At 51.3% G+C, this 27159-nt stretch overlaps 1 protein-coding gene and 1 long non-coding RNA gene across 2 annotated transcripts; one reads left to right on the top strand and one right to left on the bottom strand.

The window, feature by feature from the left end:
* Positions 1-2779: 2779 nt before the first annotated feature.
* Positions 2780-4608, bottom strand: LOC134471003 (uncharacterized). The gene is made up of 2 exons (XR_010040312.1): positions 4031-4608; positions 2780-3202 (listed from the first exon to the last, which is right to left on the bottom strand). It is a non-coding gene; the product is annotated as an uncharacterized LOC134471003 (long non-coding RNA).
* A 1172-nt stretch (positions 4609-5780) lies between these two features.
* On the top strand, positions 5781-26465 carry Ciz1 (CDKN1A interacting zinc finger protein 1). Its single transcript, XM_063228336.1, has 18 exons — positions 5781-5915; positions 6209-6326; positions 6553-6662; positions 7818-7889; positions 9286-9515; positions 11747-11840; positions 12027-12135; positions 16298-16604; positions 16683-16896; positions 17105-17226; positions 17941-18138; positions 18856-18980; positions 23208-23295; positions 23678-23791; positions 23977-24126; positions 25420-25489; positions 25690-25811; positions 26131-26465. Exons 2-18 carry the CDS (start codon positions 6214-6216, stop codon positions 26350-26352), a joined length of 2460 nt encoding a protein of 819 aa, XP_063084406.1. The 5' UTR covers positions 5781-5915; positions 6209-6213; the 3' UTR covers positions 26353-26465.
* The last annotated feature ends 694 nt before the right edge of the window (positions 26466-27159 follow it).

Here is a 27159-nt window from a genome sequence, read left to right as displayed (position 1 = left end):
TCTAACCCAAGATCTTCCCACTGAGCTATATCTCCAGTATTTTAATTTTTTTAAGCTTTAAAAAAAAATTTTATTTTGAGTCGGGTGTGGTGGCTCATGCCTGTAATCCCAGCACTCAGGAGGCTGAGGCAGGAGGATCATTGTGAGTTTGAGACCAGCTCTAGGCTACAAAGTGAGCTCAAGGCCAGCCTGAACTGCATGAAGAGACCCTGTCTCAAAAAGACAAAAGAAAATAAATTTTTTACTTTATGTACAAAGAATTTGCACTGTCTCTTTCACTGAGGGGATGTCCTGGATAATCCTGCAAAGGAAGATCACTTAGTCCAATTTATGAAGCTGATATCCTTTGCACACTGGCAGAAATACTGGCAGCACATGTTAAGCCTGTATTTCTGAATCAGACCGTGTCAGGAGTGAGAGCCCTGGCCGAATTTCCTCGGGTGGCTCCGGTAGAGCTGCTAGTGACCAGTGTTGCTTCCAGAAGTTCTAGGAGGCAAAAGGAAGGAGCTGTGACATGCATGCGCTCTTCAAACTTTTCATCTATTTTTTTTTAAAGACAAAACTGGCTAAGTTGCCCAGGCTGGGCTCAAACTTGCAATCTTTCTGCTTCAGCCTCTAGAGTTCTGGGATTCATGCTTGTGCCATGGTGTCCAGCAAAATCGGACTTTATACAAATGTTTGAAAGGTCAATTCAGTCATCCAGAGATCACCATTACCTGCATTTGCTGGCTTCCTCTCCCTCTCCCTGTATATGTATTTGTTTTCTTCTCCTCTGTTTGTTCAGAAGTGGCATCACATGAAATATCTTATAATACTGTATTGCTGACACCAGACCAACAGCCTGGGCCTCATGGGAAGTGAGTGAGAAATGTAGACTCCTGGGCCTCAGTCAAGATTAGCTGTGTCACAGCCTGTGTGACAGTAACCAAGGACTGGCAGATTCTTGTGTACATCAGTGTTGGGGAAGTTTTGTTATACATTATCTAAAACTTGCTTTCTAGAAACAATATATCTTAAACATCATTTAGTTTAACATAAGAAACCACATTCCTTGTTCATGGCTACATAGTTCTCCACAATGCAGCAGTACTGTTTCTGTTTCCTGGTCTTCCAAAAATGGCTGTGCTAGGCCAGTCAGTAAAGGAACACACTCTGGGCCTCCCCTCACAGCTCAGGTTACTGAGCTGTGAGATCCCACTTGCACTCTCTCTCAGCCATCAGAAGGGAGCATTTTTATTAGCTCACTTTGACAGATGAGGAAACTGAGGCACAGGCAAGTGATAGAGTCAAGATGTGATTGGAGATCAGTGTGACTCAGAGTGTCCACATTTACATCTTCCACTGTATCAGCTCTTGAAATCTATGTGATTGATTTTTGCAGTATTGGGGATTGAACCCAGGGCCTTGAGCATGCTTGGCAAGTGTTTTACCCCTGAGCTACCTCTCCATCCTTTTAAAATTTTTTAAATTTTTTATGTTTTGGTACTAGGGATCGAACTCAGGACCTTGTACTTACCAGCCAAGCACTTGAGCCACTGAGCTAAATCCCTAACCTCAAAAATGTTTGAGACAGGGTCTTGCTCTTTATAGTTCAGGCTGGCCTTGAACTTACGATCCTCCTGCCTCAGCCTCCTAAGTGCTGGGATCATAAGCATGTGCCCTGACTCCCAGCTTCTCTACCACTTTCTAGCCTGCTGACCTTGAGCAAACTAAATCTCCTTGAGCCTCAGTTTCTTTATCTGTAAAAGGGGGGATTAATAAAGCCTTACTTATAAAATCGTGCCAGGAGTCGGTGATATAGCAACTTAGGTATAGGCTGGGGTTGTGGCTCAGTGGTAAAACTGTTGCCTAGCATTCAGGAGACCCCTGGTTCCATCCTCAGTACTGAAATAAAAAACCTTAGGTAACTGGGACTATAGCTCAGCAGTGCAGCGCCTGCCTATCCAAGTGCCAGGTCCTAAGTTCAATTCCTGGTATCAAAAATATTAAACAACAACAAAAATAAACAAAAAACTACCTTAGGTAAAGCATGGGAACAGTGCTTAATGAGAGCTATGCTTAGTGTAATTATAATCATCACCTTATACTGTTCAAAGTGGCTTCTTCCGTCTTTTATTTTTGAGGGGAAGGCTACGCAGCATTAAACCGGAGCCCTCACCCTGAGCCTCATACTGATCCTCATCCCTTTTCAAAGTTTGGAGACAAAGTCTTACTAGGTCACTGCATTGCCCAGGCTGGGTTTGAGCTTGTGAGTCTCTGCTTTCCGATGTGCCAGGATTACAGGTTAGGCCACCACTTCCGGCTGCTTCTTCAGCCTTTGCACAAAAGCAGGGGGCGTGGCTGGACACCTTGAGGAGGTAGGGATGGGGCCAGCCTGCCAGCCCTGCCCAGCAGGATGGCCAGACCGGGGCTCCAAGGGAAGATGTGTGGGGTCACCCCCAAAAGCAGAGATGGCCAGGACACCGTACCCATGCTGCTTGTCTGCACCCCTGTCCTGTCTCCCTCACCCTGTTTATTTATAGGAAGAGGCGCAGGTGGGCGAGAGGCACAGCAGGCCACGTGATAAGCATATGGCCTTGTGTTTTTCTCTGCCTCTCGCCTGATTCCGAGCTGCCGCAGAAGCACAGCCTGTTCCTGGGAGCTCAGAACCCACTTTGCTGCCTCTGTCCACATGGCGTGCTGGGTGCCTGTCTGGGGCTCCAGGGGAAGGACGCAGCTGTGGAGGAGGGAAGAGCAGTTACCAGGAACCCCAGTCCGAGGACTCAGGCAGGAAATCACATTCTGGAGTCATTCAGTCATTCATTTATTCATTCATGTAAGTCCCTTTCCCCAGGCCAACCTGTGAGGTGGAGAGCCGAGCTGGGGACAGCTCAGCCACTGCTTTGTCATCGAGGCACATGGCACACTGAGGACAGAAATACTGTGAGGTGGGGAGGTGGCAGGTTACAAAACAAGGATGCCACCATCAATAGCTGCTTGGAAAGTGTACTGGGAAACAGCGACAGGGCCACTGCGGGAACTGTGCAGATGGGGGTGCAGGTTGAGCAGGGTTCCTGGCCTGAGGAATCGGGGACAGTGACCTCATTCTCAGACTGGGACCTCAGGGTAACGATATCAGCTCTTCCTCCACGGAAACACACTGAATGCAAGCTGACTCGAAATTGTCATGGAGCTTGGGGGGCAGAGAAAACCTGAAATTTACCTGAAAAAAAAAAAAAAAAACATGTTTGGAAATTTGCAAGTGCCCTCCCTCCCCCATGCTAGGGATCCAACCTGGGGTCTCAAGTGTATTGCACAAGTGCTCTGTCTCTGAGCTCCATCTCCAAGCCCCAATTTTTTATTTTTGGTTTTTTGGAGAGAGGGCTCTTTCTAAAATTTGGCTTTGAACTTGTGATCCTCTTGCCTCAACCTCTTGAGTGCTGAAGAATTTTTTTTTAAAGAATACCAGCATTGGGTTGGGCATGGTAGCCTGTGATCCCAGCACTCAGGAGGCTGAGGCAGGAGGATCACTTCAAGTTCCAGGCCAGCCTGAACTATACAATGAGACCCTGTATAAAAATAAAAAGTTTCTGTGCACAACTGGCTGGCTTTTTATTTTTATTTTTGGTACTAGGGATTGAACTCATGACCTCATGCTTGCCAGGGAGGCACTTATGCCACTGAGCTAAATCCCCAGCCCTTGGCTGGCTTTTTAAAACCTCATTACACCTGATCATTTTCTTGGGTTCGCTTTCTCCATGTGGAGTTACTCGAAGAGCAGAATGCATTCTTGAATCTTGATAGAAAATTTGCTGATTAATTTGCAGCAAGATGTGCAGACACGCGATGCCCGCCGTGGCTTTTTTACCTTCACCAACACTGGGCTGGCTTGTTAATTTTTTTTGGCACTGGGAATCAAGCTTAGGACCTCATGCTTGGCCAGGCAGGTGCTTATGCTACTGAGCGACACCCCCAGGCCCTTCTTTCTTTCTTTCTTTTTTTGTTTTGAGCCCTGGTCTCCCTATGTGGTTCAGGTTGGGGTCAAACTCACCGTGTAACCCAGTTGGTCTTGAACTTCTGGTGAGCCTCCTGCTCAGCCTTTTCAGCGGAGATTCCCAGCGTGCACCAACCAGCACGTAGGGGCATGGTTAATATTTTTACTCTGGCAGTTTGTAAATCTGTGTGTCTCAGTGCTAAGCATTATGCAGCGTCACCCCACACTCCCCGTGAGAGCGGGCACCCATTCTACAGATGAAATGCCCTGGAGAGATCTCTCCTATCCGCCGGGCTCGCCTAGCCTGACCCCTGCGGAGATCCGAACTTTAGCAAGCAGGTCCCTAATCAGGGAGTCGCCTGCTTTCACCTGCTTGGCAGCCTGCGCGGTCCTCAGGCGGCCTCTTCCCTGTCCCCACTGCCTGAACCTCATGTCTCAGAGGGGTGCGTTATTTTTCCTGATTCGCGGATTTCACATTGTCACTTGTGGGCTTTATGCCCATTCTTAGAGCTCCCTACCCTTCAGGGACGCAGCCACTTCTCCAGCCCGGGGTCCAAAGGCTCCACATTTGCCCGGCTGCCTTTCCAGAGGTACCGCGGCCCTGTCCCCACCCCCCATGCCCAGCCGAGTCTCTGTCCCAGCTACGAGTCCCCGGTCCCGCGCCCCTGGCTCAGGTCGAGTTGGACACCCGGGCCGCCGCAGGGGGTCTGCGGCAGAACGGGTCAGAGCCCTGGGCAGCGCTGGTCACCCGATTGCAGTGATTCCTTGGCGCTGCCGCCCCCCTCGGGTCTGGGTCTCCAGCTCCAGCGCCACGGTCCCCCCCACCCCCGGGCACAGTCAGCGCAGGAGGCCGCGTGAGCGGCTCGCCCCGGGCAGAGGACGGCTTGAGTAAGAGAAAAGGGCAAAAAGGATGAATACCTACTAGGCAAAGACTGTGTAGGAACCAAGATGGAAGACCGAGTGGTCCTGAAGAGGGACCTTGGAATTCAGCCCCGTTTTTTCAAGGGTGGGGTGTGAGGGTTCAGAGCAGGATGTTTTAATTTTTGATCTTTAATTTTGGAGATAGGGTCTCGATATGCAGTTCACCCTGTTCTTGTGTTCAATACAGAACCCAGGCTGACTATATAGCCTTCGAGCTTGAGGCTCTCCTCCTGCCTCAGCCTCCCGAGTGCTGGGATTACACCTGTGCACCACCCCGGCCGGCCGGGGAACATTTTTATAACTGAACTCACACTTCGTCCCTTGGGCCAAATCTAATAGAAAAACAAAACAAAACAAAACTCTCAAATCGCCCGGCCCCCTGCTTTGCGGGGCGTCTCCTCCTCCCCAGCTGTGCGCCCCTGGCCACCCCTGCCCTGCGGTCTCCGAGGTGCGCGGCCCCTCCCGCCCAGCCCGCGCAGGCTCAGGATCGCGGGCCGCAGCGGGTTCGGGGAGGTCGGTTGGGGACGGGTCCTCCTGGAACCCCCGCCCCCCGGCCCTCCGCCCCCCGCAATGGCGCCGCGGGACCGCAGACCCCTCAGGCGGAGGCGGAGCCGGGGCTGACAGCCTCGCTCCCCGAGGCGGAGGACGCTGGGCCGACCGTCCGCGCCCCCGGGGGCCCCGTCCAACCCCCTGCGGATCCCGCGGCAGCCACCGCGCGGGACGCGGCCCGGACCTCCCCGCCTCCAGGGGGCGGTGCCGGGCCGCCGCCGGCTTCCGAGCGCCCGGGCCTGGCCCAGACGCGGGCACCCGGAGGCTGGATCCGGAGCTTCCTGGCCGCGCGCGGCTGGCACGCGACGCTGCCTTCCCGTGGGGCAGCCAGCGCAGGGCTGGGCGCGGGGTGGCGTGGGGAGCCGCGGGGCCCCCGGCGGAGGCCGCGCGCGCCGGGAGGCGGGCGGGGGCGCGGGTGGAGGCCGCGGCTAGGAGGCTCAGGCTGCGCCGCGGGCCGGCGCGGGAGAGGCAGGTAAGGCTGGCGAGGCTGCGGGGGAGGCGGGGACGGTGCTGCTGGTACTGACGCAACCCGGGCCCAGAGAGCGGGGTGTCCGTACCGGCTGGAGGTGGGGGCGGGGAGGCGCTGGGCGCTGGGAGCCTGGAGGTGGGGCGGGGTGGGGGATGGGAAGATGTTGGCAGCAGTGGAGGAGCTGCGGGGAGGGGGTCCTGGGTGTGAACGTGGTGTGGCTCGGCTGGCAGCATCAGGCTGGGTAGGTGGCTGTGAGGGGGAGGGGACCTGGGCCTCACTGGCCTTGTTTCCCCCAGCCACCATGTTCAGCTTGCAGCAGCAGCAGCAGCAGCTGCAGCAGCAGCAACTCTTGCAACTCCAGCAGCTGCTCCAGCAGTCCCCGCCGCAGGCCCCGCTGCCTGTGGCTGTGAGCCGGTGAGTCCCAGCTTGAGTTGGTGCGGGCTGCAGTCCCTGTGTGGGAGCCCTGGCTCAGTCCTAGTCCTTGCCTAAGTCCTAGATATCATCAGTTCCCACCCTGAGAGAGGGGTCCTCTGTCTACTGTAGAAACGGGGAGGGGAGGGCAGAGAATGGCGATCAAGGGTTTCAAGGGGATAGGGTCTGACTCTCCTAATAACCCTCTGAGGCCTCTTTCCCCACACAGCGGCTTCCCCCAGCAGCAGCCCCAGCAGCAGCAGCTCCTGAACCTCCAGACCACATCCCTGCTCAATGGCTCCATGCTGCAAAGAGCTTTGCTTTTGCAGCAGTTGCAAGGTATGAACCCCATGCTTGGGCCAGCTTCAGGGTACCCGCGTTGCTGTCCTTCTCAGGACACTGGGGCTGCGGGAGGTGAAAGTTCCCAAGCAGCTCAGCTGACTGCAGCTGTCCAGTTGCAGAGGTGCCCTTGGCCATGGTGCTGGTGTTTTGGACAGTGCTCAGTAGCAGCCTACACTCACATTCAGATTAGATGCCATTTGAATGCCGGGTGTGGTGGCGCACACCTGTGATCCCAGCACTCGGGAGGCTGAGGCAGGAGGATCACTACCAGTTCAAGGCTGGCCTGAACTACAAAGTGAGACCCTGTCTCCAAAAACCAAACCAAACCAAAAAAGCTGAGGCCCAGAGAGGGATCATGTGCTCAAGGTCACCAGCAGGTGAGAGTTGATCCGATGATTATCACTTTGCCAGGGCTACATGAATTCGAATAATCCTGGGAGCTGATTTATGAATCATAGTGGATAGATAGAGAAACCACCCTGTAGAACGCGTCTACATCAGTATTTCCCCTTTATCTTGCACCTATTTCAAAAGTCACACTAATCAAAGTGAGAATAATGTATAAAAGAAGGGAAAGTTGGAAAACCAAAATTATCTATAGAATCATCTAAAGAAAATCACCAGGCAGCCTGGGTGTGGCAGCACAGGCCTGTAATCCCAGCATTCGGGAATCTGAGGCTGGAGGATCCCTTGCAAGTTCGAGACCAACCTGGGCTACAAAGTGAGTCCAAGGCTAGCTTGAACTGCATAGTGAGACACTGTCTCAAAAAGGCAAAAAAAAAAAAAAAAAAAAAAAAAAAAAAAATCAACCAATATTTTGGTATATTTCCTCCTATTTTTTCCTAAGCAGGGACTTAGGGAGCTATGTGTGATTATTGGGATTGCTCAAAGTGAGAGGCAGTATCTTGTTTCTTTTTCACTGAAAAGAGGGGTCCCATCGTTACCATATGTTTTGATATTTTTGATTCACTGTGTGGATGTGCCCTTGTTGCCTAAACTTTCTCAGCTGTTCCTTTTCCTTTTCCATTTTAAATAATATGATGACTATGATGTTTGAGTTTTCTTAGACTAGATTCCCCTCAGTAGAATGACTGAATCAAGGGTCGGATGTTTTATGGATTTTGATAAATATTGCCAAATTGCTTTCTAAAGGACTGGACCAGTTTGCAATGCCACCAGCCACGTATGACAGTGCCGGTCTCACCATGCCCACAGCAACAATGGGTATTATATGCTTGTTTTTTATATTTATAAATCTCTCTCTATATATGTATAACTTTTGGTTGGCGAAAAAGTGCTATGTCATCAGTGTTTTCATTTGTATTTCCTGGAGCGCTAGTGTTATTGAACATTTTTATATTTATCTGTAGACCATTTATATTTGCTTTTGTGACTTGTCCATGTCCTTTGTCCTTTTTTCTTTTGAGAGTGTTCCATCTTTTGTTTTGTTTTTAAGAGTAGCTTGGCTTTTTGCACATGCGTGTATGTGTATTTATTTTGAGTTCATGATAACTGAGCACTTACTATGTACCAGGCACACATGTATTTTTTGTTTTTTTTTTGAGATAGGGTCTTGGTATGTATATATAGTTCAGGCTGGTCTTGAGCTTACTATGTAGCCCAGGCTGACCTTGAACTCATACTGATTCTCCTGCCTCAGCCATCTGAGTGCTGGGATCACGGGTGTGCAACAGAGGTTTTAGAAAGATCCCTTTCCGCCGGCATCAGGTGTGAAAGCTATGGCTAAAATACAGGCGCAGGGTAGATTGGCTTTGGAAGAAGGGATGATGGAGAGAAGTCGTGTCGGGGGGCCATGTGCGGAACAGGGTAGGTAGGTTGCTGTTGTCTTGGATCTGGGTGGGGTGAGGAGAGGGAGGAAGTGGAGGGGTCCCCAGAGTCCTGGCTGCACCTAGCAGACAGCTGATGGTGCCCCTCATTGAGCTTCTGGGGAAGCTGTTTCTCTGCTTGGTGTCTGTGGTTGGTTTATTTTTGTTTGTTTTGAGATAAGAGTCTCCTTATGCAGTCCAGGCTGGCCTTGAACTGTGATAATCCTCTTAGGTCAGGGATTGTAAGTGCTGTGCCTGGCTCCTGTCTTCGTTTTGTCATGGTAGAGATGATGCTATCTCGCCTGATGCCTGGTAGGTCAGGTGCCAGATGCAGTGAGGGGAAGAGCGTAGCCCAGTGCCTGGCTCATAGTAGGCCCTGGAGGAAGGGGAGCTGTGGGAGGACCAGGAGCTCGAAGCTTCCTCCCGTGGGTCCTGTGCTGCTGGGTTCTGTTGCATAGCTGCAGTGAACTCAAATGCATGGCTGAGGGTGAGTGGGTTTGCTGGGTCGCTCAAAATGATCCGAGGGGGCATCTGGGAGGCTTTCGCTTTTCGGCAGGCCCCCCTCTCCCCGTACTAGAGCAGAAAATCAGCCCCCAGAGCCTCCTTCACCACCAGCACACATGGTAGGACTCAAATTGTGTCTCCCATCTCTTAAGTCTGGCTGCCCTGGGGTGGGACAAGCCCCTTTGGAAGTTAACTGTGATGTTCCCATGATGCTTTGGGAGGTGACCCCTGACCCCAGGCTCTACCACGCAGCCACGGTGAGATCCTCTTCTCTCCTTCCCTGCCTGCAGGCAGCCTCCGCAGCTACAATATGGTGACCCCGAACCTGACAGCCCCCAGCATCACCCCGCCCCAGCTGGGGCCTCCCAATCTGCAGCAGTTCTTTCCCCAGGCCACTCGCCAGTCTCTGCTGGGCCCCCCTCCTGTTGGGGTCCCCATGAACCCCTCGCAGTTCAACCTTTCAGGGAGAAACCCCCAGAAGCAGACCCGGACCTACTCCTCCACCACAGCCAATCGCAAGGTGAGTGATGGCTAGGGAGGGACAGGGGGAATGGGACGCTGGGTGTCAACCCGAGCTCCACCTGCTAGCGCTCACCCTGGGCAGGTCAGGATCCCACTTGATGCTTCCGTTTTCTTCTCTACAAATAGGCGAGGAGAGCGGGACTTGTCTGGTGTTTCTCAGGCTTTACACAGTCCCGGGCCCCTGACATCCCTTTTGCCAGGTCCAAGTAGAGCTAGGCCCAGCTTATAGGCAGCTTTGTTAGCTGCAGAAGCTGGGGACATGGCTCAGGGTCAGAGCATGGGGACAGCTCATGTGAGACCCTGGGTTCCATCCACAGCATCCGAGTGCTGTAACCCCAGCACTCTGAGAGGCTCAGACAGAAGGATCACAGGTTTGGGTATTTTTCTGGGCAGTTTGGCCTTCGACAAGATGCTATCTGAAAAAAAAAAATCAAAAAAGATCTTTAAGGATATACCTCAGTGTGCAGGCCCTGGGTTCAATGTGTAGTACTGCAAAATAAAAGAATAAATAAGTAAATAAATGTTAGGTTGATTGATTTAAACAGGGTCTCACTATGTAGTTCAGACTGGCCTTGAACTCAGAATGTAGCTCAGGTTGGCCTTGTACTCATGGTGATCCTCCTGTCTCAAGCTCCTGAGTGCTGGGGTTACAGGCATGGGGCACCAGGCCTGGCTTTGTTGAATTTGTTTACTTATTTATTTATTGTTTTGGTCTTTTTGAGACAGGGTCTCGCTATGCAGCTCAGGCTGGCCTTGAGCTCACTTTGTAGCTCAGGCTGGTCTCAAACTTGCAGTGATCTTCCTGCCTTCCCAAGTGCTGGGATGACAGGTGTGGTCCCTATGCCGGCTGTTAGATTTATTTTAAAAGGAAACATTAAAGATGAAATCAAGGGAAACATTGTATCACTACCGGAGAATTTAAAAACTAAATTAACTGGAATATGTAGAAGTGGAAGTAGTGAAGCGGTGGAGAAGCAGGTGGAGAAGCAAGTGGAGAAGCAGGGGACCCTAAATGACCCACCTGATGGCTTCTAACAGCCTGAGCTTGCAGCCCGCTGGGCCCCGGCTCCCTTCGTGCGGTGTTTATCATTTCCGTGACCTGCAGAGGTCCTGTCCCTGAGAGTTCTAGGAGCTCTTCCCTGCTTGCTTCAGGTGACCCACAGCTGCAGATGAGACCCTGTCTTAGAACAGGGGCTCCAGCTCTGAAGTGGGCCCCCAGTTTATAGGCAGATGCCTGTGTCCCTCAGGGTGGGCGAGAGTAGGGTGTTGTCTTCGAGCCTCCCGGTTCCCACTCAGTCCTAATGTGTGGTGTTTAGCAGGAGGGAAGGAAACTGTAGGCAGCCCCAGGGCTTCCCAAGGTGCCTTGGCTGGCTGGAGCTTTGTGTTCGTGAAGCCAACATCTGTAAAGACCCTGAGGGGTGGAGGTCTAATAGTGCGGACATTGCATGTGGCCTGGTCTGCCTGCCGGTCCTGGGGAGGGCATGAGAGACCTTAATATGCATAATGCCCCAGCAAACCATTTAAGACAGGAAAATGCCACCTTTTAAAAGTAAGCAGAAGGCTCCTGGGGGCCTACAGTAAGGATCTGGACCTAGTTTGGGGTCAGGGGACTTCGATGGGTGTCCCCTGGGGACAGGAGGAGGCCTGGGGCTTTCTGGAGAGGCCCAGCATGGACATGCAGAGAGGGTCAGGGAGAGTGGTGATGCTGAGGCCATGGGGAACTGAGGGTGCAGAGACCAGGTTGTGTGGGTTGGGGTGGGCAGGGGAGTGTGGTTTTAGGCTCTGGGTAAGAAGTGCCCCAAGGTACAGGAAGACGAGAGAAGTTTTAGTATGAAAGAGACCAGAGGAGGTTTTTTTTGTCTTTGTCATTTTTATTGGTACCGGGGATTGAACTCACGACTGCCTGCTTGCAAGGCAGGTGCTTATGCCGCTGAGCTAAATCCCCAGCCCCCAAAGGAGGTTTTTTCAAAGGCTCCTTGGGAAGACGGGTACGGGGAAACCAAGGGGCTGGAAGGGGCTCTGTGACCCCCCAACCTGGCTTTCTTTACAGTCAGGCAGTTAAACAGGGTTGGGGTGTATCCCAGCATCTGCCTGGCAGCTCTGGAGCCGGGCCTACCAAAGATCCTTTGGGCCCCACCAGGCCCTGCAGACTGTGGCAGCTGCTGCTGGCCAAGGCAGTATTTGCAGAGGTGGTTGCAGCTGTCAGAAATGGTTTCTGAAAGGTAGCAGGATTCTTCTTCTCAGACGATGCCCGTGGAAGATGGGGCAGACCCCCATGAGGGGTCTGAAGAAGCTGAAGAGCCCAGAACGGACACACCTGAAGGTGAGGGAGGTGGGGAGCCTGCCGGACCTTCAGAAGGGGCATGGATTGGGTTGTTGGAGCAGGGGGGCAAGTTGTGGAGGCAGACGTGGGAGGCAGGGATTCCTGACGGGGTTGAGCCTGACCCCGTTTCTGGGGTCAGACATGCTCTATGTGGTGTGTCTATTCCCCTGTCCATTCCCACTCTAGGCCGAGACTCATCCCCCTGCTCAGATGGCACCTTGAGTGAGAAATGCACTCCCACACCTGAGCCTGAACCTTGTGAGGTGACTGAGCCATTGGCCAAGAGGCCGAGGAGGTGAGTGATGCTGGGGAGGTGCCGGGGCCCAGGTTCCCTCTGCTCATCCCTGCAAAGGTGAGGAGGGGAAGCAGGAACTGGCCCTGTGGAAGGTGGGTCAAGATGTCTCTAGGGTGGGGGAAAGTCAGACTTCTGCATCTACCTGGGAGGCCAGACTGAGGGCCAGGTTGGGGGGCTGACGGCCTGTGCCTGAGACCTCCGAGAGTGGCAGAGGGTGAGCAGGTTTGTAGGGCTGATTGGAGACATATTAGCAAGTGGCAGGAAGGGGGAATCCTCTCCAGTTTATTTAGGTGACACTCATACCCCTGTGTTAGCTTTGCTGTCCCGGGGACGTAATAGTTGATACCCACAGTTGAAAGGAAGAGAGGTTTAACTCTTTCTAGCTCATGGCTTTAGGGAATTCAGTGCTGGCTCCAACGCAGGACCATAATGGCAGAAGGGCGTGGTAGAGTGAAGCCGTTTAGTTCATGGCAGCCAGGAGCAGAGTAGGGGAACAGGGCCAAAGAGCAAGGAACAAGGGACCATAAGTAGTACCCAAGGTCATGTCCTTGGTGACCTATAGGCACCCAGAAGCTGATTAGTACTTTACTAATCTGGTATGTGTGTCTTCCTCCAATCAAGTTGACATATATTAAGATAACCAGTCAAAGCCACCCCTTGTTAACCTGACACCAAATATATCTCCTTAACCCATACTTAATATCCAAATAAACACAATAATAAGTTAATAATTCCACCTAAAATGACCCAACTATCTGGCATATAATAAAAAATGTAGTAATCTCTTCCCCAGTCTCAACAATTCCAGCCCTTTTTAGAAGTTTGAGCCAGTGTCTCTTATGCAACTCAAGGCAAACTCTTAGGAAAAAAGAATTACATAATCCTAATGTAGAATGGCACATTCTGAAAGGCAGGAGTAAAAAGGTAGAAAAGAACCAGACCAAAGCTAGACTGAAACCCAGGAGGGAAAGTGTGAAATCTTGTAGCTCCAAATCAGATACTGGGCGGGTTGTGGTGAGGTGCACGCTCCGAAGAGTTTGAGCAGCCCAGTTCCTGCATCATAATGGGTACAGCTCCCATTGCTTCTCTCGTAGAGACTCTACTCATAGTCTGCAGATGTTATGTGCTTCTGACATCTCCAACTTGCCGGGGTCTCCCTGCCCTTTCAACCCTTCCCGCACTGCCCTCTCGGGGCCACATCGTCTGGCCCTCCGGCCTTCCTTTGATATCCAGGTGGGAATTTCCCTGACCTCACAATATACTCATTCTGAATATGTAAAACCACATGGATGATGCTAAGGTCTGCCACCATTGCAGGTATTAGCCATGCCCCTCGGGACCATGGCCACAGCAGCCTGAGTGCCCCGATGATTGCGCACGGTGAAATGAACCCCAGGGAATCAGTTCTCTGGGTGGCCCAGGGCTCTTCTCAGATGAAAGGTTTATACTTTTGTTCCATGGAGTCTGTGATGAGCAGGGTCTTGCTGATTCCTGAGATGCCCTTGAGACCTCCTCTCCTTGTTCCTGTCCAAAGTACTTGGTTTCTTCTTTATGGTATTAGTCTCTTCAGCTTCCGTATCTCCTTTGGCCCCAAATTTACACATGGTTCCTTCTGGGCCAAATTTAAGTTTTTCAGATTTTTCTGCTGTGCTGTTTGCCCTCAATTCTCACTATAAATTTAGCTAAAAGCAGCTGGCAATATCCATGCGAAAGCCTGAATTTGGACTGTCTTGAAGTTTCCTTCACTGGATTAATCAGTCTGCCACCTTTAAATTAGCCTCATAGTTTTAGGACATGGACAAAATAATGATAAGTTTGCCATGCTGTGGCATGCATGGCCTCCAGTCCATTTCCTATAGAGTCCTTGTTCCCATCTCAGATTTCCTGAGCCTGGCCTTTCCTCTCCAAAGACCCATAGCATTCTGTTGTTTGATCTCCCACCAGAATCACCCACCAAGCTCTGCCTACTTAGTAGGGCGTCTCTTCGTTGTTTCTCCAAACTTCCAAAAACTTCCCATAAGTCAATTCCAGAAGCTTCTAAATCAAATGGTCAGATACAGTTACAGCAGCCATCCCACTCTGGTACCCATTTTCTGTATTGGTGAGCTTCCTGTCATCAGCCACAATAACGGATACCTAAAATTTAGAGGAGCAGAGGTTTCATTTAGCTCTTTCAGAGAATTCATGGTTAGCTGACTCCAAGGCAGAAGCAAAGTTGCCTAGCTCACAGCAGCCAGGAAGCCAAATAGGGAGCTAGCACCAGAGCAGAAAGGCCAGGGACCATACAGAGTGGAGATCTGCAAGCCCTGGGCTGCAGATAGTACCGGTGTGTATGTGACCCCCACCCCCCTTCCTCTGTGTTCACAGCTACTTCCCATCTCTTGAGTTAGATTCTCATGGGAGCTCATACCTTACCATGAGCTGTACATTTGAGGCATGTAGGGCATGCTCTCCTTATGAGAATTGAATGTTTTTTTTAAAATTTTATTTAAAAGGAAAAAGAGAAAAAACAAAACCAAAACAAAGCGGTGTAAGGGTACAAGTAATACAGAACTACAAAAAAACAAAAACAAAAACAAAAAAACAGTAAGAAATCACCAGTTAATAGATTACACATTATCATCTTAGAGATAGTTGCTCAAGTCACAGTATCAAAGCATACAAAGTGAACATTCAAACAGAGAGACTGCAAACAGTTGTGTTCAATGATTCAAGCAAAAACATTAATATGGTCAGATATTTAACACTCCTAAACATACTTGCAGTTGTATCCTTTAGAGCACTTTTTTTCCCCTTTTCTTTTTTACAACAAAATTTACACATTTTGGGTTTTATTACTCTTTAGTTCTTATTACTTTTTTTTTTTTGGAAGAGAATAAAGTCAAATATGGCAAAACAAAGCTGTCAGTCAAAACCAAGAATAGACATAGCACATGATGTAAAAACCGAGTACAAGGTTACCAACAATGGTTACCATAATGCCTCTAAAAAAGAATTGTCTATCTCATTAGGTATTATAAAGTTGAACAAAACAGTAGAGAACAAGACCAATAAAACTTAAACATTGTAAACATTACAGGACTTCCAAAGGAGACAATAGTCAAACCAGAATGGGCATCTTAGTGAATCTTACTGCCTTCAAAGTAGTTGCCTATACCCTCAAACTTGATAACTATCATACAGAATGGAACAGAGTCTAATCAGTCAAAACAAGATAGTTGGAGTATTACAGGACTTCAAAACAAGTTAATAGGAAATCAAAAGTTACTATAATATATCCTGCTAATTTTTAAAAATTTTCCCCTTAATTAAAAAAAACCATAAAAAATAACTAAATAATTTTTTTAATGAATAAGGGAGAGATTGAGATAAAAGAGGACATAACAACATAACAATACAGGTCAAAGCATGACTGTTTCAGCAACCTAGTGCTTCACCACCAAATAACCCGACTTAATAGTAGTTACCATAGTGTCTGTCTTTTTCCTTGAAATATTTGAATATAACTTCATACACTATAGCTTCAAATATTTCCATATCAAGAAGCCCAGAATAAAGCCTTTCCAATTAATAAGTGAAAACTTTATAAGGCTTCAAGGCCACATAATGGGAAATCATGATTACCACATACTTTTATATATTTGAATCATTACTTACATTAGGGAAACTATTCGGTATTCACACATGCGAGATTGATTTATTTCACTTATGAGTATGGTCTCAAGCTGCGCCCATTTATTGCATGTAATAATAATAATAATAGAAGTAAAGTCCACGTATAATAATAATAGAAATAAAGCACACAACAAATGGACTCTGCATGAATCATCCTGAAACCGTTCTTCACTGCTACCCCTAGTCGATGGAAATACTGTCTTCCATGAAACTGGTCCTTAATGCTAAAATTTTGGGGGGTCATTGGTGTATAGTCCCCAAAGTCACACCTCTCTGGCTGACCCAGACACACCCCAGGTGTGCTTTACTAATCTTCCAAGTGTTTCTTAATCCAGTTAAGTTGATACATCAGGATTGATGACCACAGCCCAGAAAGCCACAGAGTTGCCCAATCTGCTTGTCAGTGGTGGAACTGGGATCGGAAACTTGGTCTTTCTTGGGGGTCTTTTGGCAGATACACGTTTGATCTTCTCTTGATCCCTTCTAGTTCAGAGATGCCCACAGAGAAGGGACCCCCAGGGCTATCACAGGCGAAGGTGGATCTTCAGGCCCGGAGGACAGTGCCCAAGCAGACCCAGACACCGGAACTGCTGCCCGAGTTGCCAGGAGCCCGAGTGCTGCCTGGGTTCCAGCCCCGGGTCCTGCAGATCCAGGCTCAGGTGCAGCCTCAGACTCCACAGCAGATGCCACCTGCAGACACTCAGGTGCCGCTGAAGGTGCAGAAGCAGGCACAAACACAGACCTCCCTAGAGCACCTAGTGCCACTGCAGAAGGAGACAGAGCCACAGAAGCAGGTGCAGTCACAGGGCCGAGCCCAGCCCCCGAAGCAGGGGCAGCTATAGCTGCAGATCCAGACACAGACATGTCCACAGGTGCCTGGCCGGGACCACCCGCCAAGGGGCCAGACTCGGGAGCAGCCCTTGGAGCAGCCTTCCTCCCAGGTGCCTGTGCAGCCACCGGACCAGACCCAAGGCCAGCCTGAGACCCAGCCACAAGGGTTGGTGCCCACCCCAGAGCGAGCACCAGTTCCTATGGATGCCACAGCGCCAGGGACACTGCCTAATGTCACAGCAGAGCCTGGGGGAGGTGAGTGAGTGTCACCTCCCTGCCAGGTTCCTCCTCTGGCACTGTCCAGCCTGGGCTGGGTGCTGCCAGAGGCGGAGGGCCAGGCCTGGAGCCCAGGTCCACACTTGGGACCTCAAGGATCTACTTGTGTGTGGAGAAGGTGGTTCTTAGCCCAGGTCCCTCAGAGCCTAGAATGGCTCTGGGAAAGAGAGCACACTTGTCATTTCAGGGATGGAGGAGGCCTCACCAGAGCCGGTGGGGGCCCAGGTCAAGGTGGCAGTGAGCCAGGAGTCACCAGCTGGTGGTCTGCACACAGGAGAATGTGAAAAAAGAGCGCGAGAGATGCTTGGGGTGGGTAGCAGTGTCAATGCTGTCACTGTGGGCCCCGGGGCCCAACAGCAGGGTGTCTGTCTTTTCTCTGCCTCAGGCTACCTGGGGTCCCCTTGTGTTTCCCCACTGAGTCTGATGTAGACTGACTGAATGGAGACTCATTCAATAGTGTGGCTTTCCCATACCTTTGCTCTGAAGACCTAGGGTGCATTTGATGACAAGAGCCCCTTCCATAGCCTGGCATGGTTGTGTATGCCTGTCATCCCAGCACTCAGGAGGCTGAGGCAGGACGATCCCAGGGAATTGAAGGGTGGCCTGGGCTACATAGTAAGCCCCTGACTCAAGAAAACAAACCAAAAGAGTTCCTGGCAGCTGGGCAGTCCTCTAGCAAGAGCTCCCAGTCCCCTCTCACTGGGAAGTCTCCAGTTCTCTAGTGGGAAGAGCATATAATAAAAGCTTCTCTGAGGCTTGGGTCCTCGTCTGGGCCAAGCCCCTTCCCTTCTTTGCATCTCAGTTTCCCTATCTGTCATAGGAGGGGTGGCATTTAGACTTTACAGTTTGGCAGACCTGGATTCCCATTCTAGCCACAGCATGGGCAGTCACCTAACAGCTGGAGCCTCAGTTTCCCTGTCTGCCAAGAGGCTGTGATAGAGCAGTGCTCATAGGTGTTCACCCTGGCGCTGAGTGGCCAGAAGCACCCAGATGGCAGAAGCTCTGCTCCCGCTCCTGGTGCAGATGTGGGGTGCCGGGGGCTCCCTGAAGGTCACCATCCTGCAGAGCAGTGACAGCCGGGCCTTTAACACCACACCCGTCGCGCCTGGGCCCCGTCCCAGCGACTCTTCCTCTGCCACCCCTGCAGCCGCCAGCACGCCTTCTAAGCAGGGCCTTCACTTCTTCTGCTACATCTGCAAGGCCAGCTGTAGTAGCCAGCAGGTACTAGGGGTGGACAGGTGGGGTTGGGGGCAGGGAGGGTTGGGGTCTCTCAGCGTGTAGCCTGCCCCCTCCATGCTGCTCTAGTGGTCGCACAGAACCCGTGAGCCTGACCCTGGGCAGCAGAGCATCTGCTCAGAAAGCATCTCCTACCAGGTGTGGTGGTGCACACCTGTAATCCCAAATTCAGGAGGCTGAGGCAGGAGAACTGATTGCTACGAGCTCTAGGATAGCCTGAACTACGTAGCAAGACCCTGCCACAAAGCAAAACAAAATGAAACGAAACCAGACCATATCAGACCAGACAAAAAAGAAAGCATTTCCTGACCAGCGAGCAGGGCAGATTTTAGACTTAGGCAGACCTGGTTCAAATTGGCCCTGACCTGACATTGCAGTCTGGAGCCAAGGCCTGGCCCAGGTGACCAAAGCATGGGTAACAGAAGCCTTCTGAGTGTGTTAGTATCCTCGTTGCTATGGTTAACTCTACTTTGCCTGCCCTGAGCAAAGCCATGCAGCCGTAAGTGAACCAAAATGTTCCTTGTCTTTGAGGTGGTCACAGGCCCTGGGAGGGGCAGAGCTGTGGGCTGGTGTGTACTCCCTGCCTCAGTTTACCAGTGTGTTCTGGCCCATGCAGGGTCTCACAGAGATGGCAGGGTGACTCTGAGGCCCAGGTGGGAGCTGTCCTCCACAGTGCTCATCCCTGGCTTGTTCGTGCCACAGGAGTTCCAGAACCACATGTCGGAGGCCCAGCACCTGCAGCGGCTTGTGGAACTCCAGCATGTGAACCAAGCGTGCCTCCTGTCTCTGCTCCCCATGCCCCGGGACACCCTGGAAAGAGATGAGGAGTGAGTTGGGGGCTGCTCTGTGCTGGGGTGGGCAGGTCCTGAATCTGCCCTCTGCCAGGGCTGTCTTTGGGGTCAGCCTGGGCTTCCTTAGAGGCCTCTTGACACCATTAACAATGGCTGTGGACCTCAGTTTCCCCAATCTGTAAATGCCCCGATGAGGTGCGTGGTCAGGGATTTACCACAGTCTCTTTAGGTTCCATTCTGATGGGAACAATGTGATGTCTGGTGGGCCCAGAGCCCTGCCCCCTGGCCTATAATGGGGGTGCAGTGGCAGGGATCAGGTCACCTTGTGGCCTGTGTTCACAGAGCAGCCCCAAGTCCCTTCTTTAGTCGTCACAGGGTTCATTGGATCAGAAACATCGTCATCCTAGTGGTTGGCACAAACCGTTGGGGCCCAGCGGGCTGTCATAGGGCTTCAAGGGCTGGGAGGTATCATAGAGAAGTAGGGGTACATTGGGTTGGTCTATTGTCCCCACCTCGATCTCTTCTTTCAGGAAAATTCAGAAATCTGGATTGGTAGTTGAATGGAAAGCTCCCAGTTTCAGAATGCAAACCCTGGGGAATCCAAATAGAGCCGTTCACAGGCTGGACAGTTGACCCTTGAGTCAGTGGTCAGGTACTTTTGAGTTTGCACAGGTCACAGCTTCACTTTTCTCAGGCAGGTATAAGGGACAGGAAGGGCTCTTGGTTGGTGTCTTGGTTACTTTTCTCTTGTTGCTGGGACAAAATACCCAACACTTAGAGTTAAGGATGGAAAGCTTTATTTAGCTCACAGTTTGTGGAGGTTTCAGTCCATAATCAGCTGGCTCCCAGGCAGGGTGGAATGGCACAGGGGCAGTAGCTCATGGTGGTGGAAGACAGCAAAAGCAACAAGGCAAAAAGGTGGGGAACAAGCCTCTTCCTGTTTCTCTGTGATAAGCAGGCTACCTGCTCTGGAGCGGGTGCAGCTCTCACATCATCTCTGTGCCTTCCTTTTGCACAGGCTCAGGATGTTTAGGAAGTGAGGACCCAGGCTCCCTGCTGAGTCACTTAGTTAAACTTCCAAACTTCTCAAGTTGATACAATGTATCAACATTTCAAACTCATGTTCTCTGCACACTAGGATGTGAAACTACTGGGTTACTTAGTTAAGCTTTCAAAGTTCTCAAATTGAAATGTCTCAACCATGTTGGCTTCTATGAAACACACTGTGACACAGATGGATTTCCCTCCAGTGTAGTCTTTGGTAGCAGGTTCTCAATGGGAGAAGCTTTCTTCCCTGATCTTCTGCCTATTAGACATTAACATAAGCAAACACAAGAGGAAGGGAACTCATAAAGGTATTTTCTGAGTTTATATAATGGGAGAGGCTGGGCATGGTGGTGCACGCCTATAATACCAGCATGTGGGAGGCTGAGGCAGAAGAATCTCTGAGTTGAAGGTCAGTTTAGGAATGATCTAAAATACCATAAATTACATAGTTGGTTACATCAGTTAAGCCTCATCCAAGCAATGCATAGGAGAGTTACAGGGAACACTGCGAATTGATCAGGTTCAAACAGGTTCAACCTTGGATGCACGGAATGATTTTGACTGGAAGATGGTGTGGCGGTGAATGCCTGTGTTTTGGCAATTGGGAGGCTGAGTCAGGAAGATCACTGTAAGTTTAAGGCCAGCCTGGGCGACATAGTGAGTTCAAGACAGCCTGGATTAAGTATCGGGACCCTGTCACAGAAACACACAAACAAAGACACCCAAAAAGCAGACCAGACATTTTACACTGAAGGAAAAATTAAATGGGAATTTCCCAGGCCATCATCTCAGTTACTTCATCGTTCTAGTGGTGTCCTGGACACGGCACTGGTGGTCACCTGTCAGTGCCCTGCTGTAAACAAAGTAACCCCTAACCCCAAGCTGCAGCTGCCTGACTTTGGTTCACAGTACCAGACAGAAGAGGAAAATCAGCTTGAGCCCAATGGAACAATATCTCTGGTTTTCATAGCTGAGGAAGCGAGGGACAGAGCTGGATGTAGGGGATATCACTTTGTAGAAAGGCCTCAGGTCACTCACAGCTCCATCCTGGGCACGCAGTGCGCTGGCAGGAAGACAGAGTCCATATCTGCAGGGCCAGAGAGTGCTGGGTGCGCCAGAACCACTCTCCTGGCCAGGCGGGGGTGTTCTGCCGGTCAGGCTGTGGTGGGCAGGGCCAGCTGTAAAGCCACGTGGTACATTTCCAGTGGAAGACAGAAATGATCCAAGAATGGGCCTAGGTGCTGGACCCCAGAACTGAGCCCAGCCCCCACTGGCGGGGATGATCCCCACTCCTTCCTCACAGCTTGCCGTGTTCTCACCCAGCTTGGGCATTTCTAGGAGGCCTTGCGTTATGCACCTGGCAGATGAATGTATTTCTTCATTTAGTGCCTTTTAAAAATGACTGAGGTACTAATGCTTCTTGTAAAACTTAAATTTAACTTGGTGGGGTGGAGCATTCCTGTCCATAAGCCCAGCTACTCAGGAGGCTGAAGCTGGCGTTCAAAGTCAGCCTGGGCAACTTAGCTAGACCCTATATCAAGATAAAAAGTAACAAAAGGATGGGGCGTGTGGCTCAGTGTGCAAGCCGTGGGTTCAATCCTTAGTACCACAACAATGAGTCTCCAGTGCTGTAAAAATGTGTGAATGAGAAACGTAAAAAGGGATTGCCCCTGGGTTTACACATGTCCATTGTATAACATTTTTAAAGTACAGCACACAGACATACAAGAAGGTAAACATCACACAGAGATAAAACACTGTATTTTGGGGCCGGGGATTTAACTCAGTGGCATAAGTGGCTACCTGGCCAGCACGAGTTGTAAGTTCAATCCCCGATACCAAAAACAAAACAAACAAAACACTATATTTTGGTCTAGCTCCTGCCATGATACTTTCTGTGATTTATAGTCTTTTTTTTTTTTTTTTTTTTTTGAGACAGGGTCTTGCTATGGCGTTCAGGCTGGTCTTGAAGTCACTGTGTGGCCAAGGCTGGCCTCACACTCATGGCAGTCCTCCTGCCTCAGCTCCTGCCTCAGCTTCCCAAGTGCTGGGTATGCACCACCAGGACCAGCTTTAGTTTTTTTTAAAGTAAAAATTGAAGTCACGCAGCAAGATGTAGTGAAATTATTTAGATCTCTAAGTAGCTCTATATTAAGGTATCCCTCAGAGCACCATCTGTGGAACTGAGGGGGCCTCTCATGGCCCCTAAAATTGGATAAAGTGGTGTGTGTGGATAGTTTGTAGAGAGTTCTTATTTTCACTAGCAGGGAACACTGCTTTTATTTGTTTTGCTTTGCTTTTTGGTCTTGGGGAACCCAGGACCTCTCACATGCTGGCTGAGCTGAATCCCTGGTTTGGAATCTGTTCTTAAATACATTTGATTTTTCTTTAGCAACCTGCCTACATTAAGGATACACTCTGACCTGTTATTACACAGCCCTCTTCTAACAGCTGGTTGTTTTTTTTTTTAATTTTAGTTACTTTTCTTATTGCTGAGGTAAAATACCTGATACCCAAAGCAGAAAAGGTTTATTTGACTCACAGTATGTAGAGGTTTCAGCCCGTAATCAGCTAACTCCAAGGCAAGGTGGCGTGGTGGATGGCATTTCAGAGGAGAACATTCATGGCAGGCCGAAGGCACCAAGCCAGTGAGGGACAACCACAGCTCTTTTGGCCCCTTTTGTTTTACTCAGCTACATGTGGCAGGTAGCAGTTATACTCTTAATCCTAGTGCCCTTGATTCTTGCACTGAACCGTGAATCAGTTTATATGATTCTGCATCCAGCCACCTCTGCAAAAGCCCCACCTATGACCGCAGGAGGCTTTGGGGGACATCTAAACACAAGCCATAACAATTTCTTTCTTTCTTTCTTTCTTTTTTTCTTTCTTTCTTTCTTTCTTTCTTTCTTTTTTTTCTGTCTGTCTGTCTGTCTTTTTTGAGACAAGGTCTTGTTATGTACTTCAGACCATCACTGTGTAGGCCAGGTGGGCCTCAAATTCACAGTGATCCTGCTTGAGCTTTCCATTCTTTTCCCATTTTTTTTTTTTTTTTTTTTTTTTTTTTTGTGCTGGGCATGGAACCCAAGGCCTCCCGTGAGCCAGGCACATGCTCTGCTGCTGAGCTGGGTTATACTAATGGAGCGATTTGGGGGAGCTGCTGTATTTCTTCCAAGAATGCAGTGTCACACTATACTTGTTTTGATTGTCATTATTCAGAGAGCCACCCCTGAGGCGCTGGTGCAACACCTGCCAGGTGTACTATGTGGGGGACCTGATCCAACACCGCAGGACACAGGACCACAAGGTAGGAGACCCTCCTCCTGTGAAGGCTCCTGCATGTGTCAGGACTGGGGAGTGGGGAGCCAGAACAGAGGAAGTGAAGCTCTGTCATTGTCTGCATGTGACTGTCACTCCCAGTTGGGGCACAGCACCTGCCCTTCAGCCACAAGGTAAATGGGTCCTTCGGGGCTCCCCTCTCTCTTGTCTTGTGGCCACCTGCTGCCCACCTGCTGGCTGTGTTCATGCAGGTGCCAGGGCAGAGGCAGAAGCCAGGCCAGATGTGCTGGGCCTGCAGGGCTGATGACAGATGTGCTGGGCCTGCAGGTGGAAGGAGTGGTCTCTGGGTGCTGCCTGCCCACTCTTCCATGAGTCACACCTCAGGCTGCTGCCTGCTATCCTTTTCCCAGGTTGCCAAACAGTCCTTGCGACCCTTCTGCACTATTTGCAGCCGCTACTTCAAGACACCCCGCAAGTTTGTGGAGCATGTGAAGTCCCAGGGGCACAAGGACAAAGCCAAGGAGGTAACCCCAGCCACCTCTGAGGACATGGACCCAGAGAGGTACAGGGCCTCAGCCAGGGCCACACAGGAGGTTAGGCTTTATCCCAGGCTAACTCCTTGGTGGTCCAGAGGCACCAGGACTCAGGGGCGTGTGGCATCTTGGCTGCCCACAGCTGACCCAAGTCCCTCACCCACTCCCCTGGGCAGCTGAAGACGCTTGAGAAGGAGATGGCTGGCCAGGATGAGGACCACTTCATTACAGTGGATGCTGTGGGCTGCTTTGAGGGTGATGAAGAGGAGGAGGAGGAAGAAGAGGAGGAGGAGGAAGTCGAGGTTGAAGAAGAATTGTGCAAGCAGGTAGCTGGGGTGGGCTGCATAGGCGGGCTGGAGGCCAGACAGCCAGCCGGGGGGTCACCTATGCATGCCACAGGGTTGCTAGCGTGAACTGCATTGCAGGTGACCATGTAGAAACACAGCAGGGTAACCGTCAAGTAGCTGCTGAAAAGTGTGAGGGCCTGGAAGCCTGGTGGAGATTTTGGCCTGTCCAGAGGAAAGGAAAGAAGAGTGAGAGGCACAGAGTAACGTGCTGGTGGTGACAGTGTTGGCAGCTGACTTGTCTGGTTTTTTTGAGCATTTACTATGTGCTAGGCAGGTACCGTGCATTGGATGGTCAGAATCTCGTTCTAGTGGATGGCGGAAGAGAGACTCACAGCCAGGCTGGTGCATGCCAGACTTACGGTGACACAGGCCTGTAATCCCAGCAGCTGGGAGGCTGAGGCGAGAGGATTGCTTCAAGTTCGAGGCCAGCCTGAGCTCCATAGTGAGTTTGAGGCCAATCTGAATACATAGCGAGACTGTGTCAAAAAGCAAAAACAAAATAAACAGCGAGGTTCCTGAGCCCATGCCTTTCATGGCTCAGCTCCCTGCCTCTGAGGAGCTGCAAAGGAGGACCGGGTTGGGTCTCGGGTTCTTTGCAGTTTAACAAATGTTTCTGGGAATCTGGTTAGGGCCAGATCCTGGTGCTAGACACAGGGACATGAGACCCAAGGCATGGCCCTTGCCTCACAGAGGTTGCCCATTTATAGTCCAGAGAGGAAAGGCTTGGCGAAGGGATGTTGTCACTCTGGGAGCCACATGGCAGGTGGTGGAGGATACTTACGGGCTTCAGAGTGCTGACAGGCTGGGGATGGTCTCTTCTGGAAGGGGCCCTGTGTCGAGCAAGTTGAACACGAGGTTGTTGGTCACCCAAAACCCATACCAGGACTCAGGTCACCTGAGTGCTGGGTGAGAACTTACAGAGCTGAGGGCTCCCAGGTGAGAATTTGAACTCTGGCTTGAGCCCACCAGGGCTCACTCCCTGGCCTCTCCACAGACCAGCTGAGCAACCCTGAGCAAGTAAGTTAATGTCCTGCTGGCCTCAGTTTTCTTTTGCAAGATGGGTGTAGCCGCAGGGTTGCTCTGAGCGGTCACTGAGATGACCACTGTGGGAGTGGGAGCTGCCTGGCAGATGGGATGTGTTGAGCAGGGCCTGGAAAGCATGGAGCAGGAAGGGCATCCCTGGAGGCAGCCCCACCCCAGAATCTAGGGGGAGGAGGCGTGCGGGGAGGGTAGCCAGACCCAGGTCTGAGGCCCTTGCTTGCATTTCTCCAGGTAAGGTACAAAGATGGCGAAAAAGAGGAGCTGAAGGGCTTGGAGACCTACAACCCCAGCACTGCGTGTGGTAAGACCCAAGCCCTGAGCCCACCTGTAGGAACAGTGGCCCTGGGCTCAGCTTCCAGGTGACCCCCCCAGATCCCAACCAGTCAGCCTATGCCCCCTGCTCCTCCCTCCTAGAGGCTGGGTGTGGGATAAGTGGGCCCTAGGGAGGCCAGGATGCCTGGCTGGTGGGGGGACCTGCATCCCTGACCCTGCCCTCCTCAGGTGTGGACTTCTTGGTGCCTGTGATGGGCTACATCTGCCGCATCTGCCACAAGTTCTGCCACAGCAACTCCGGGGGGCGGCTTGCACACTGCAAGTCACTGGCTCACTTTGAGAACCTGCAGGTGAGCTGGACCCCTGCCCTGCCCAGGGATGCAGCTTTGTCCCGCTGAGAAAGACGGTCAGGTGCCACGTCCCTTGGGGGTAGCCTGTCCCCAGGCACACGGCCGCCTCAGGGAGGGAGTCAGAGCGCAAGTGGGGTTGGGTTCTTTCTGTCCCTGTTCTAGGGCAAGTGGAGGGCAAGGCTGTTAGCTCCGGAGCCTGGCCCAGAAGGGCTGAGCGCTTTACTCGGGGTCATAGCACGCTGGGCTGGGGAAGCCGCTGCAGGCCAGGAGACCCCAGCTAAGTAGGAAGCCCTGACCTCAGTGCACTCTCTGTGTCTAGAAATACAAAGCAGCAGAGAGCTCGCGCTCCCGGCCCGTGAGCCGCCAGTGCGCCATCAACGCCCGCAACGCACTCACTGCGCTGTTCACCTCCGGAGGCAGCAATGTTCGGCAGCCCCTGCAGTCCAACCCCCAGGACAAGGCTAAACCCTCCGGCAAGGGAACACATCGGTCCTCGAACCCGCCGACCCTCCCTCGGCGCTCCAGCCGCCTTAAAACCTGAGCAAGGAGCTCCCTGAGCCTAGAGCTCTGGTCCAGATTGGTTCTTTAGGAGTCTTGTGTGGACACAGATGTGCTTGGTGTTTTTACTGGAAACCGAATAAAAGGTAGTTTGGATCACAGTGCCCATGAGCGTGTTTGTCTGGGTGGACAGGGGACAGGACGCCCAGGCAGCAGTCAGCCAGTGCCCAGCTGTTCCGGGCACAATGCAGTGGCAGCACTGGAAGGCAAACATGGGCTTCCTGAGAATTAGGGACTTTGGGGTCACCAAGCCCTTCTGAGCCTGTTTCCCTCTTCATAATCTATCAGGGCTAGGAAACTGCCTTCAAGTAAGTTAAGGTCTTTGTTAACCTTTACAGTGGGATGGTTGTTAACCCAAAATTACAGATGAAGAAACTGAGGCCTAGCAAGGTCAAGGGACTTGGCAGAGGTCATAGGGCTAGTAAGTGGCCAGGACTGATCCCAGTGCTGGCCTCTGCCGCTGAACCTGGGTGCAGCTGAAGTGCAGGCTGAGAGACCTTGCTGCTCAGATGCTCTGGTTCTCAGTTCTTGGTCAGTGCCAGGTGCAGACAACGTCAACCAGTGGGGTCGCACTGTGTTGGCCTTGTAGTGCTGTTTGCTCTTTTAGACCCTCAGAGGGACAGCCAGCTCAGCCCAGCTGCTGGCCAGCTTGGAAACTGAGTGGGAGGGCAGTGCCAAGGCTGCATGGCATGTCTCTGTGAAAGACCTTGGCACCCAGAGAGGCCAAGTATGTCCCACAGAGTCACGCAGCATGTCCAATGCTGTCTGAGATGAGACCCTGACCTGTGTA

Source organism: Cavia porcellus, unplaced genomic scaffold (assembly GCF_034190915.1).
Source record: "Cavia porcellus strain 051 isolate PalLab524CR breed Dunkin Hartley unplaced genomic scaffold, mCavPor4.1 scaffold_1, whole genome shotgun sequence".
NCBI classification, from domain to species: Eukaryota; Metazoa; Chordata; class Mammalia; order Rodentia; family Caviidae; genus Cavia; species Cavia porcellus.
The sequence above is the reverse complement of the archived record's forward strand: the minus strand, read 5'-3'. Positions and strand labels throughout refer to the sequence as shown.